Raw genomic sequence first — 13,419 nt, forward strand, 5'->3', positions numbered from 1 at the left:
ATTGATAGATAATCCCACTAATGACTCTTAGTGATAGATCCTGCATAGTTCACTCATGTGGAGGAACTTCTTACTTCCTTGCAGGACTTTTATAGTGAGAAGTTCAGATTATATTTGATCCTAAAGAGCAGTGAAAATCTACAAGGATGTTCCAGTGTTAAAAACTAATCCACAGGGCAACAATCTCCTTTAACTTTTGAGACATAATTTGGGGCAATATCTTGTACACAAGAAATTAAGATGTTTCTTGTTGTGACTTCCAGTTTTATTCTTGAATCTGTTCTTTTATTTGATTTTATTTATGCAGATATCTCAGATTGTTGTTTTCTTTGGGTTTGGTTTCATGTATTGTATATGTAATTAAAAAAAAAAAAAAGCTGTGAATACAAAAAAAATTAAATCATTTGGTCTGAAATGGATTAAATTAAAAACATTACCTTTTGTCGAGGGGGTCCCGAACTGGCACAGGCAGCCGCAGGGAAGATCAGAGAAACAAAGATCATGTTGTGATTTAGTGCAGGGGTCATATTTCAGGGGGGCTACGAGGGTAGACAGGGAGAGGGAAGAAAAGCCAGCGTTTAGCCCCAGCCAGCTGCGGGAGCGCTATAACTTTCTCATGCGGCTCCTGGCAGTGCCTTTCCTCAACCGCAGTGGCAGCAACAGAGCACTCATGCTGCCATGGTTTGTCTAAAAGATATAACTGGCCACGGCTCCGGGAGCTTTGGGGAAGAATCTGGAGCTGAAGAGAGGAGAGCAGGTCTGGACTGGCAGTGACATCAGCTTGACGACACTCCCCGGGTTCATGGCCCTGCTTAAAACAAAATCAAAAGTTAAAAATAAAGAAAAATAAGCTAATTTAAAATAAACCCTCGATTTCAAGTTGGGGGTGTCAAATAAAGGGCCTTGCAAGTTTTAAAAGCCTCGAAATAATCCCTGATGCTAATTTTATTTAATAAGTTAAAAAGAAGCCAAAATACATTAAATTAAGTGCAGAACACATGAAAGGGGTGCTCAGAAGATGCGTCCTGGCCTCAAAGCTGACTTTTTTTTTTAAGAGTTAAAAACAACTAAAAATGTTGATGTTCCATAAGTCCATATAAAGTGATTAAAATGCCTGAAAACCATTACAATGATTTAAATAAAGTATGGGGAAACCTATAATTAAGTGACAGGGATCCTAATTTGACCTTTTATTTAAGCAAACAGCATACAGAAAATTTAAAATAGTTGTTTCTGGGAAGGGCTGTTTTTTTGCCCTCGAAAGGTATTTTAAGACCTAAACAAACAAACATTGCATAATATCTTTAAATTAAATGCTTCATTAACTTTGAGAAAAAAAAATAATTTAAAAGCATATAGTTTTTGCGCAAAAAATCTCCGGTCCAGACAGGTTTCTCTGGTCTGATCCAGGTTTTCACCACAGTACACCTAGCTAAACTAGCGTTGACCAACTTTCCAAACAGCATGGACTGCTCAAAGGTTCCCCTAGCTATAATAACCTAGCGGACCACAATGTAAAGAGGCACAGTAAGGACACTAAAAATAAGTGACCAGCTCCCATGACCCCAGGACAACATTTGCAAACATCAAAAGTATCAAAAATATGCTCATGATATGCTTATGTGTGCTAAAGGGTTAAAATCTCAGAGACTCACAAGTGTGTCCAAAGAAATAGCTCAGAAACATCACATGAGTATGGACACAGTAACACTCTTTTGTTGAAGTACAGTTTAGAGTTGAGACAGAGCATCCTGAGAGTGGACTCCAGCTTGGCTACTTTGTATTCAGGTCAGCAGAAGTTGCTTTAAAATAAAAAGTAAAAAAAAAATCACTGAAAGAACATCTTTATTGGCTGTGAAAGTGAGTGATTATAATTAATGAGAATTGATTTAAAGTACAGGGAGATTTAGTTAGTTAAGAATAAGCTGATCCGCATGCATTTATTATCAGCTGTGATAGGTGTTTGGCTGCAAAAGAGAGGTTGATAAATGACATTTTGCTGACCACACCGAAGATCTCTAAAAGAATGATATCACCTTATTGGTAATTAAGTACAGTGATAAGGGAGAATATATACAAGCAAGCCTCTGCCCAAATAAAGCCTGAGGGTGTACTTGACAACAGATAAAGGTGCCACTAGCTGTCTTGCAACTGTAAAAGATCAGTGTCAAGCTTTTGCTAACCGAATTAATAAGTAGACACTCTAAGGAACATTTCTTATACTTAAGGTGTTTTTTCAATGAAAAACAAGAGTGGAGACAAATTATCTGTTATTTTTGAATAAATAGATGAGAGAGTACAACCAGACTTCTCGAGAGACACATCAGGGAACACGGTAGAGGATCGGAAGAATAAAGGAGATAGAGTAACAGGCAAGTTTTCCTTTTTTGAGTTGATTAAAAAGTTGTGTAGTAGGAAGAAGAACAAAGACTAGAACGGAGGATGCACCCCACAAAGTTACATCGAACCCGAACTCAGTAACTGCAACGCTCTCTAGCAGCAGAATTGTGGTAAAACAAAATAAATAGGTGAATCTTCTAAGGAATTACATGTGTAAATGTAACATATTATTGTAGCAATTTTCAAAAGTCATTTACATGCACAAAGTACACTAACACAGGTAAATCATATGGGCAATTCCATTGCATATATTGTAGAAAAATTCAAAAGCCCACTTACATGGGTAAAGTGCATTTACACGTGTAAAACCCAGTATTACAAATGTAAATACTTCTGAAAATCAGGCCCAGTGTGTGCACACTAACAGGCATGCACCAGGAAAATTTAAAATAACCAAAGAACTCAGATATTGACATAGAGACAGAACAAGAAAATGTGCAGTTTTATGCCTTGTGGAAAGAATGAAGCCCTCCCAGAAGTATTATGTCAGCCCTATATGGGGATTATTAACGATTGGTCATCTAATGACCTGATGCTTAATATGGCAAAGACCACTGTATTATGGGTAGGCCGAAATGCAGAGCTGGGGTACGTATTCCAGTATGCTCTGAAGTACAGAATTTGTGCATAACATTGGATTCCGGATTAACTATGAAGCTGCAGTTATCTTGCCTGCTTAATACTGGTTTCTTTAAATCGAAGGTGCTTAGGCCACTCAAGTGGATACTTCCTATTAAAATGTTTCAGTCCATATTGCAGACCATACTCTTCGGCCAACTTGATTACTGTAATGGGTTATATGCCAGGGAGTGACAGATAAGGGGGTGCCAGTGCTAAAACACTCCCTACACACACACATGCGTAAACACCCAGTAGCAGTAGAAGCAGTGGGACTGACAGGTATTATCTCTTCAACCTTTGCTGTCTTTCCTCCATTGCCTCCTCAGTTGTGACAGGAAATTGCACAAAACTCTAAGCCATATGACTGATTCTGTCTGAGCAAAGCATCTCCAACACACTCTGCTGTACTTCTCTTTGGGGCATCTGTGCCACCGCAGTCTGCTCCATGCAGTTCTGCATGGAGCTGGAACTGATTTACAATGCCAGCTCTGCTCCATTTCTGTGGGGGCGCCAGAATTGATTTATACAGCTTGACTCTACTGTGCCTCCTTAGGTCCTGAAAAGAAGGAGCAGTAGGCCTTTCTGGCTTGTTACATCAGAAATTAAGCCCTGGATAACAGAGACAAAGGGGGTTGAATGAGCACAAGTTTGGAACTTGTGAGCTGTCATCAAGGCCAGGGTAGAGCTCTTAAAATAAAAAACTGGTGCTAATTAACCCCCTTTTTGGGTCTGTTCTTTTTCTGCAGTATTTGCTTCAGTATCGCTCGTTCCCCTACCCTTCCCTGTAAGAGAGGAAGGGAACAACAGGAGAGAAGGGGCTAGATTAAGGAGCAGGGTAGCTGTTCTTTGCTCCAGGCTCACCCCTGCAGCTCTGCCTCTTTCTGAAAAGAAGTGGCAGAACTGTGTTTCAGGCTGTTTCCCTTGAAACTAAACCCTGCTTGTATCCCTGGTAGGGTGACTAGCCCCAGACTACAGGGAATAGCCTCTGCTATTACTGGCATCAGTAGCATGGGGTCTACTTAGTGTTGGGGTACTTGCCAGGTATTTGTAGCCTGGATTGGCCACTGTTGGAAACAGGATGCTGGGCTTGATGGATCCTTGGTCTGACCCAGTATGGCAATTTCTTATGATGTTAGGATTCTTGACTCTCATAAACATGCAGCAGTACAGATTTTGTTGGGAACAGGGAACATATAACCCCTGATATTAAGGATCTGAACTGCCTACCAATTCAATTAAGATGTCAGATCAGAATGCTAGTTACAGTCCACAGGAGGTGAGCCTTTTTCAATGGAAAGGAGGCTCTAGAATGAGGGGTCATGAGATGAGGTTGAAAGGGGGTAAATTCAGGAGTAATCTTGGGAAATATTTCTTTACAGAGAGGGTGGTGGATGTGTGGAACAGCCTTCCAGTGGAAGCAGCAGAGACAAAACAGTAACTGAATTCAAGAAAGTATGGGATAAATACAGGAGATCTCTAATGAAGTGATGAGAATTACAATGCTAAAATAACTGGGAGAATGGACAGACTAGATAGGCCATGAGGTCTTTCTGCCATCATGTTTCTATAGATTTACGAAGGGAACCTGGTCTTTGAGTTTTTAGAAAAAAATTAAAGGCATTATTTTGTAGGGTAGCTTGTATGTATTTTGTTTTATGATTATTATATTATTTTATGTATTTTGATTGTATTGCATTTATGAATGTTGTAACCTGCACTGGACATGACTGTGAAGTCTCAGGCTTGAACAGCTGTTAAATAAAATATAATGCACACAGAGGAAAAGAAAGAAGTAGAGACATTAAGAGCATACTTAATAACTGTCCTCATACAATGACAGGAACACTGTAAAAGAAAAGAAAAAGAAACACAAAGAATCCAATTCCTTTAATATATAACAATAGTTAAAACAAGTTATAGTAATACTAGGATAAAATGGAAGGAAGAAATGTATTTTACACATGTGGTATAGTTTCACAGATCATATGATAGAACCAGTTCTAGAACAAAGAAGTTTGTATCTGTTGTAGAAAGTGATATATTTTTGTTGCCAGCATTTTGATTGCTCTTATAATATTGTAAATTTTTAAAAGAAAAAGGATACAATCCAGTTATTTAATCATTACCCAATTTCCCTTTCCTATTATCCCTGCTTTCCCTCCTTATCTCTGGGAGACTAGATTGGGAGGGTTTTGGACCTCCATCCCTAATCCAATAAGAGAAGAGGGATTTCTGAGCTCCTAATTTACAGCTGCACCTTACCATGGGTCACCATCACCTCTAGCAGGAGGACTCCACCCACAGGGGTTTACATACAGTTAATTATACAAAAAATTAAAGAAAAATGTATAAAGTGGCTTTTTGATAGAAGTTTAATCATTTTAATTGTTTTTTATATGTATTTTATTTATGCAAAATTCTTCTTGTGCTTTATTTTTTCCCCGCTAGGTCCATCACTTTTTCTTTTGACCTTTCCTTTTTGTAACGGTAGTGCCTCCCTAACTTAGTTTTGTTTTATTACATTGAAAACTGAAATAAGATTTTTAAACTGTAAGTCGGTGGTTAAGTAGCTAGGAATACCTTTTTAAAAAGGATCAGTTCTCTCGCGTTGCATTGATGGAAGGATGAATGGGAGTCTAGCAGTGCTTTTCTTTAATGCTTTACGTTCTTCAGTATCCACCACAGAGCAGGAGTGGGTCCCACTGGAACTGTGCTTTGGAATTCCACTTTTCAATTCCGACTTGAACAGGAGCGTCTGCAAGAAGATTGCTGCCCATGGACTTTGTGGGAAAGAAAGGTGAAATGCATTTGCATATGTTGAAGGTTCATGATGAATGTCAATAATTTGCTATCTAGACCTGGACATGTGCTTTGGCAGCAGTCTGAGAGCTGTAATGGCATCTCGTTGTATTTCAAGAGCTGAGTTCAGGGGTGGTGCAGGAAAGCTTTCAGTTTCTGAATGCAACATTTATGGGTCTCAGAATTCCTGTTGCCTGCGCCAAAGTATATCGTCCTTGCGGTTTGAAAGGCAGACAGTCACGCTTGCCATCTTATGTCCACCATGGTATTGTCTTTGTTCACAGATGCACGCTCACTCTGACAGAGCATGCATTCAGCAAGAAAGAGCTCTTCTCTTTTATGAGATGATATAGTCAATGTGGCCGAGTGCATGTGCTTGAACATACAGGTTGCTGTAGTTGGAATTGCATATTCTTTTGTTACACCAAGATCTAGTAGCTCCTGTTGCACTTGTGAATCAGCCACTGAGTAGTCCATGCTAGGAATCTCCTACCCTGTCTTTGTCCTGTAGACTGAGATTAATAGGTCCTTTTTTCCCAGCCCAGAAAAAATGTCAGCCAGCTGTTCTGTACAGATTTCTGCATTTTTTGGTCTTGCTTGCTTTAATTTGTTGCTTATTGTATATTCATTGTTCTTTTTCACAGCCTTCAAAATCTTTTACATTCCAGCCGAAAGCTTTCTCTGCAGGTTCTTAATTTTGTTCAGTCATTCCAGGTAAAGATAAAAACAAAACAAATACATAACTCACTTGACCATAAAAATATGATGGGGTTGAGCCCTGCATGTTAGCTATTTTATAAAGGCTGAATTAACAATAGTACAGCTGGTTATTGGCCTCATACAGTGCTTGAATCAGCTCACTAGGCATTAGTTTAACATTTTTCCACTACAAGGGTGTACGGGGGACACACAGCATACGGTTCTGTTAGTGTAAAGGGAATGGCGCATGCGCTCTGATAGCCGGCATGAGCAGCAGAGCACAGCACGGTTTCCAAGTAAGGCTTCGCTCTTTGTCATAAGAGTTCATGGTGAAGCTAGGGCTGGGAGCAGCCTTTAAAAATGAAACCCTCGGGTTGCTGCAAAGTGAAACTCCAGGCTTCCTCCTCATGTGCCATAAACCAAGACTTTGGGCTGTGCTTCCGCATTCTGCTGGGGAAGGTGAGGGCTGCAGTGGCGCTCAAACCCTCAGGCAGCTGATGAGAAGCAGAAGAGACCGGGAAGAATTAAGGAGCATTGCTTGCCCTTGGAGTTTATTTAATTTTGGTGACGGCTGCTGAATATGCAGTGGGTTTCAAATCTGCTTAAAGCAGCAGTGCTGTAAATATTTCTCCAAATGTCAACATCCTCTGTCTTTTGGCTCCTTTTGTTCCTCTTGCTTTTATTCCTTACCTGCCTTTCCTTTTCCCCCCAAATGTATTTTGGTTACATTATATTGTTGCATGTGTTTGTATGACTCCTTTAATGGGGCAATTTTCAAAGGGTATTTCCGCAGGTAGAAAGTGTTTCACCTATGTACATTGCCAGTCTAAAGAATGCCCGCCCTGAATGCGGGTACATTTCTGTTTGTATTTTTATCCGCATTGCAGTGGAAGTATTCCCGGGGCGGGGTTAGGGAGGGGGAGAAACCTAGGACCTTCGTTTTGGCCAGAAAAAATATCTGCAGGTGCAGATTGCTGGAGATTATTTTTACTTGGGCAATTTTCAAAGTGAAAAAGTGTGCGTGTATTTTATCTCTGCAAATTGCTGCAAAGATCCTGAGCCCATTTGAAAAGTGCCCCCTTATTGTAGTCAGATTCCCCATTTTTAAACAGAATTTCTACTTGAAACCTCCCCCCCCCCCCCCAAATTAATTAATGAATTTGTTTGTTTGTATGTTAAAACCTCCCAGGTTTGGATGCACCTGTGTGGCATTGATTCTGGATTCCTTTGGAAGTAATCAGACCTTTCCAAAGTATCCCATGCCTACTGTTGACTGACTAATTTTAAATTAAAAACAAGACAAAACCTTTTGTGGCTAGCACACATTAAGAGACTGTGCATTTTTCTCCTTCCCTAGGAAGGTGTTTCTACACAGGATCTCCTGTCGGAGTCCAGCGCGTCCAGTCTGATGTCGCAGTCCACGTCGGCCGACATGGGGGTCCCGCTTCCTGCCAAGAACCTGGTGTTCAAAAACGGAAGTCTGTCAGAATGGAACGGGCGCTGTCCTTCCTCTGTGCTGATTTCAAACTTACCGAAAGAGCAGCTCCAATAAATTGGTTGTTTGTGGCAACCTCCTCTTTGCCTCTCCCCCCCCCCCCCCCCCCCCCCAGCACACACACGTTATCCCACACTGTCAATACTGTAGAATATGAATTATTAGCCTAACGTGTATTTTGCATCTGCCATAATATATTAGCCAGAGTAGGTTACCTGTTGTTTAAAAGCAGAGGAAACAAATACAGGAACTAATGTGGCAAATGTACTGTTCAAGCTACTGCTTTGTGTTCTACAGTGGTGTGCAAGCCAGGCGGGGCCACTGCCACTGCAGTACCAGCGCATGCTGCAGTGATGAGGGGTCAGTAGCTCACCACTGCATTTCCTGCCTCCGCGGAAGACCTTTTTTTAGCCTTTAGCACTCTGGTTTTATCTTGGTCGACGAGCTGTACCACTTCACCTTTCTAGAAGGCACATTTTTTTTTATAAGCTTTATGACGACTTCAGATTTACACTGTCAATAAAAGTATTCCACCAGATATTTTAAAAGTTGGTTACCTGTAGCTTTTTTATTTTTCGTTTTCTTCGCATCATATTAATCAAAACTTTTTTTTTTAATGCAAAGTTTAAAACTTGACTGGTACTGTTCAGTGGTGTTTTGTGTGGACTTAAGAACATTGCAGATGTCTGTAAGATATGTACATTAACTTGATAAAGTCCTTTTAAGTATTTAGATCATTGTTGCAAGACCTCATAGAAACTTAGTCAATATAGCTGTAAAAATGTCACCGCGTACCCCCTAGAAAGTTTTATTGCCTCTGAATTTTCTGTATTTAATGTTCCTTGGCCTTTGTTTTCCCGGCTAATCCCATTTGGCTGTAGGAGTTGTTGTGCTTCTCTTTTGTTTCTTCCTGGTGCAGCTGCGATATTCCTTAGGCCCTCTGCATCTTTTGTTCTTTTTTAGCCAATAGGAGCTAGTATTCTGTGACAAAGAAGGACAATTTGAAGAATCAGACAAGTGCAAGTGCAGTCACGTTTGGTGGATGTCAAACATTTATTTTACTGTTACGTTTTTAAAACCAATTTTTCTCCTGCCTCTGAAAGCCCTGAACATGACCAGAATCTGTTGAAGTAACTCAGCTCGGAGGAAAGATCCTTTCCAGAATACTTTGTTCAGATGTATCCAGAATGGAGTGGTAATGTGGCACTGCTGCTTAAAAACGACCTCCGCTCTTTGAATTCTAAATCTGATAGATGTGCAATAATCCAGTTTGGCCAATTCCAGATTTTATCAAGTTCCATTCTGTGTAGAGGGCAAATTTTATGCAGTGTCTTGTATTACACAGTAGCTTGTACTAACAATTTATCCATTTTGACTTACTGTTTATTAAGAGTATAAACTCTGTAACCTTACTGGAATTTGAAGCATTCTGGTGATGCTGTTCAAAATGAGCTCTGCTGACATTCTTCATGGAATCAGTGTACATTTTCTTCTAGAAAGCTTTAATTTTTTTTTTTTTTTAAATGAACATACAGTACCTGTACAGTTCTTTCAAATATGAGGTTCATCTGTTCTCAAAGGACATTCATGGACCAAATCCTGTCTAACAGGAATTTTCATGTTAGAAATGTTTTGAATTTTTTTTTTTTTTTTAATTGGTCAATGTTGGTTTTTCTTCTTTCTGGACAAGAGCTAAACATTTGCTATATTTCTAAGAAAATACGCTAATTACTCAATCGGTTACTTGCTCTTCTAACTGTGGATACATGTGAATCCCTGTGTAGCTCAAGATATTGTTTATCATTCCTTTTAAGAATTCCATCCACTGCGCAAAATCCACGACCCTTAATTTTCTTTGTGACCAATGCTGCTATGTTGTGCCTCATGATGCCTTCCCATGTTTATGTTAACAGCAATCTGCATAATTTAATTTTGCGCCTGCTCGAAATCTGGACCTAAAGTATTAACTTATTAAAGTGCACTGTCTCAAAAATTGCATTTTATTTATGAAGAGTATGTGGACTTTGTAATTGTGGTGATGTTTTGTTTTTTTTATCATTTTGTTTTAATTTTAAAAGAAGAGGGGGACAAACATTGCTTTGAATTATTCTCTCTATATCTCTGATATTCCTTCACCTCCCTAGAAATCTGTGATAAGTAGCCCCCACCTGTGGCAAGGATGAAAAGAAAATACAGATTCATGTAGGAGCACTTGTAAGTGATTCTATATGATTAACATACATTAAGAAAAATGTTGCTACTTCCTTATCGAGTTTTATTTACTCTGGCCTGATATTTCATGGTAACTGCCAGCTCTCTAGGTATACTAATTGTACAATGTTCACAAAAATATTGATTTTGACGCCTAAGATTTTGCTGCTGTTACAACAGCAAAGCATTTAGCTTAGCTTGAAGCTGGATTACTTGTTGGTGTAAATAACTATCAGAGAGAGTGTCTCAAATATCCCACTCTGCAGGCCAGTTTGGTCCCACAACAGCACCACTAGATGAGAAATGTACATTTAATTCACGTACTTCGCTTATCCGCCTCCTTAAGTTGACAGAGGGCAGCATTCATAGCCCCAGAGTAGTGGGAGACTTGGCCATCACTCCATAGGAGCCACCTACTTGCTAGCTTAATGGAGCAGTTTTACCAGGTTCTGTGCTCCTCTGTCAGAGAATTGCTGCTGCATGACTGGGCTAGATGGGAGGATAAGGAGATGAAAAGTGGAGGAAAAAACCTTAGCCTTGACATCTCTCTCCTTCATTTCCCCTCCCCCTTCAGGTCATAAGAAGCAATGAGTAGGGTTATGCAAGAGCCCAAAAAACCAAGGAGTGGCTCTCAAAAGAAATCCCATAAACGATCCCTATTCAGTGGTGGTCGACCCGTTATCTGTCCGCCCTATATTCATTTTGAAAAGAACACGTGACGTGCAAAACTGCTGGGCCTCCCCAATCTAGCGGCATTTACAGCCGCGGTGCAATTGTAGACTTGAAAAGTGCCAGCTTCCACGTTACATCACTTCAGTTTTGTCTCCCCTTTATAGAGGCGTTGGATCCCCAGCACTTTCTTTAGGTGGTATTGGGAAAACTGTAGACCACGTGTTTGACCAGATAGGCAGGGTTATGAGCCAAGAAAGTAGGAAAATATGGTCGAGAGCGTCTGACTTTTTTTTTTTTTATATATACTGAGTTCAGGTAAAATAAAATGTTTAAATGTTTGCAAAAGGTTGAAAGACATCCATGGGCATCTGTGAACAGTTTTGACTAAAGAGCTGTTGTGGACGTTGGCTGGTTGTGAGAATTCATGTTCCCAGATACCAGAATAAATCATCTATTTACCTGGGGGCTGGTTTTGGGGTTTTTTGTTTTTTTTTTTCAAAACTTATATACAGTCATACAAAACTTTCATTTTACATTTATGGAATTTTAATGAAATGATAGTCACAGAAAAACATCTGTCTCAAGTTTTTCACTGTCCCTTTCTCACCAACTTTCTACGTATGTCTTCAGATGCTGGATCCAGGTTTAGAAGGGAGAGGAATACTATATATTCTCATTACCTTTTTTATTTTAAAGGAGCTTTTTCATTTTTCCGCTTATGCGATTGTGCTGCCAGCCTTGCTGATTCCCAGGACTTAATCCATGAGATTTAGGGAACGTATGGTACATTTTTGCTATGGTTTGTTAGGGCCTACAGACCAATATTATTTTTCTGCACTTTTCAGTTTTTTGTTTTTTTTTTACTTTAATTCTCCTTTTATTTTTTGTAATTGTGTTTTTAAATCTGGTTTGTATTTGAGCATTTTACAGTACCAAATTGATCAGCTTTCAGTTATTTTCTGATATGACTAGTGTATATTGAAATGTACAGAACCTTGTGTTAAATTTGATTATTGGCACATGTAACATAAATGTTTACAAATAAACTGTGATGCTGAATGTGGTGTGGTGTGGAATGGATTCCACTTCTGAACATGGCAAATAAATCTAAATCCTTGCTCTTCCTGCTTTTAAAACAATGCTTTAAGTGATAGTGAAGGGTGTTGGGCAGGACAGTGTTTTATTTATTTATTTATTTTAAAAGATTTATATCCCGCTTCTACAAAACTTGAAATGGGTCGCAAAGTATTTTCCATGTCCCCAGAGGGCTTTCATTCTAAAAGGTGAATTTTTAAAAGACTGATGCAAGTATTAATTAGAGGATGTGCGAATATGTTGGGCTTACGAGCACCGAGTGGATTATAAAAAGCCGCCTGGATATGCATGTAAATGCTGCAGCGTGCAGATCTCGGAAGTTTTCAAAAAGGGGCTGGGTTTCAGGGTATGAAGCTGAGATTTGCATATAAATATTTACACGATCTGGCACACGCCGATGCCCTCGGCCGCGTAACTTTACTTCTGCTATGGATGCCGTGTAAGTTATAAATAGGAAGATGGGCAGGGTTTTAAGAGTTGGGGATAACTGGGGGCAGTGAAAGCTATTAATCAGGGGGTTTGGAAGACCTTTCTTAGCAGGACATACTGGGGATGAGCTGGTAAAACTGGAAATGGCATCAGCACATGCCCCTTTTAAAATCCTCTGATTTATGCGGTAGAAGCAGCATTTGTGTACAGTTGTGCTCACCAACTTAAAATTTGGCATACATGCACGTGGCCAGGCTATTTTATAACATGCACATTCATTTGAAAGTTTGTCTAACAGGGTCATGCATGAAAGAGCATTATGGTGTTCTAACATGCGATAATGCATTATTGCATGTGAAAAATGCAGCACCGCACAGTGCGAATGCAAATTTTTGGGGAGGAGTAATGGGCAGGAATTCGTAAAATTAGGAGCCATTTCGCACTGTGTGATAGCATACGTTATGGTTTTAATGCCGGAAATAATTACACCTTTTTCTGTGGGGTTAAAGCTGTGTGATATGTGCGAAATGACCATAACGCAATTTGTGATAAATTTTTGGAATTGCATTTTGGCCATTTCTGGGCTTGGAGAGGGAGGAGAAGAGTTGGAGTAGAGAGAGAAAGCAAGCCTCTGGGGAGGGCCTCACTGTGTGCACCTATTTAAATCTCTATAGGAGGGCCACCTGATAGGTCGAGGTGAGGTGTTAGTGGTGATTTAGGGTGTAGGGGCTGGTTTTGCATGTAGAGTGATACATACGAACAGCACAGTACACCTTGGTGAAGATTTGACGTCATTTAGAGTGAGGAAGGTCTCAAAGATGAAATTTTGTACCATATTCTCTCACCCTAGCTTGATGGTACTCTATTATAGAGTTCATCAAGCTAGGGTGAGAAAACATAGTAGAAATTTCAACTTGAGACTTTCCTCACTCCAAATGATGCCAAATCTTCACCAAGATGTACTGTGCTGTTCGTATGTATCACTCTGCATGCAAAAC

General features: G+C 39.7%; 1 protein-coding gene across 1 annotated transcript in view; it reads left to right on the top strand.

Annotated features, from left to right (window-relative positions):
• Positions 1-11,956, top strand: part of FAM91A1 (family with sequence similarity 91 member A1) — a 152,074-nt gene extending 140,118 nt beyond the window's left edge. The window contains exons 22-25 of the mRNA XM_029591984.1: positions 2,289-2,372; positions 5,695-5,818; positions 6,465-6,534; positions 7,877-11,956. Coding sequence (XP_029447844.1) covers positions 2,289-2,372; positions 5,695-5,818; positions 6,465-6,534; positions 7,877-8,071 — 473 coding nt within the window. The 3' untranslated portion in view covers positions 8,072-11,956. The remainder of the gene's footprint in view (positions 1-2,288; positions 2,373-5,694; positions 5,819-6,464; positions 6,535-7,876) is intronic.
• Positions 11,957-13,419: the final 1,463 nt, after the last annotated feature.

The sequence above is a fragment of the Rhinatrema bivittatum genome, chromosome 2, assembly GCF_901001135.1.
Source record: "Rhinatrema bivittatum chromosome 2, aRhiBiv1.1, whole genome shotgun sequence".
Lineage (NCBI taxonomy): Eukaryota > Metazoa > Chordata > Amphibia > Gymnophiona > Rhinatrematidae > Rhinatrema > Rhinatrema bivittatum.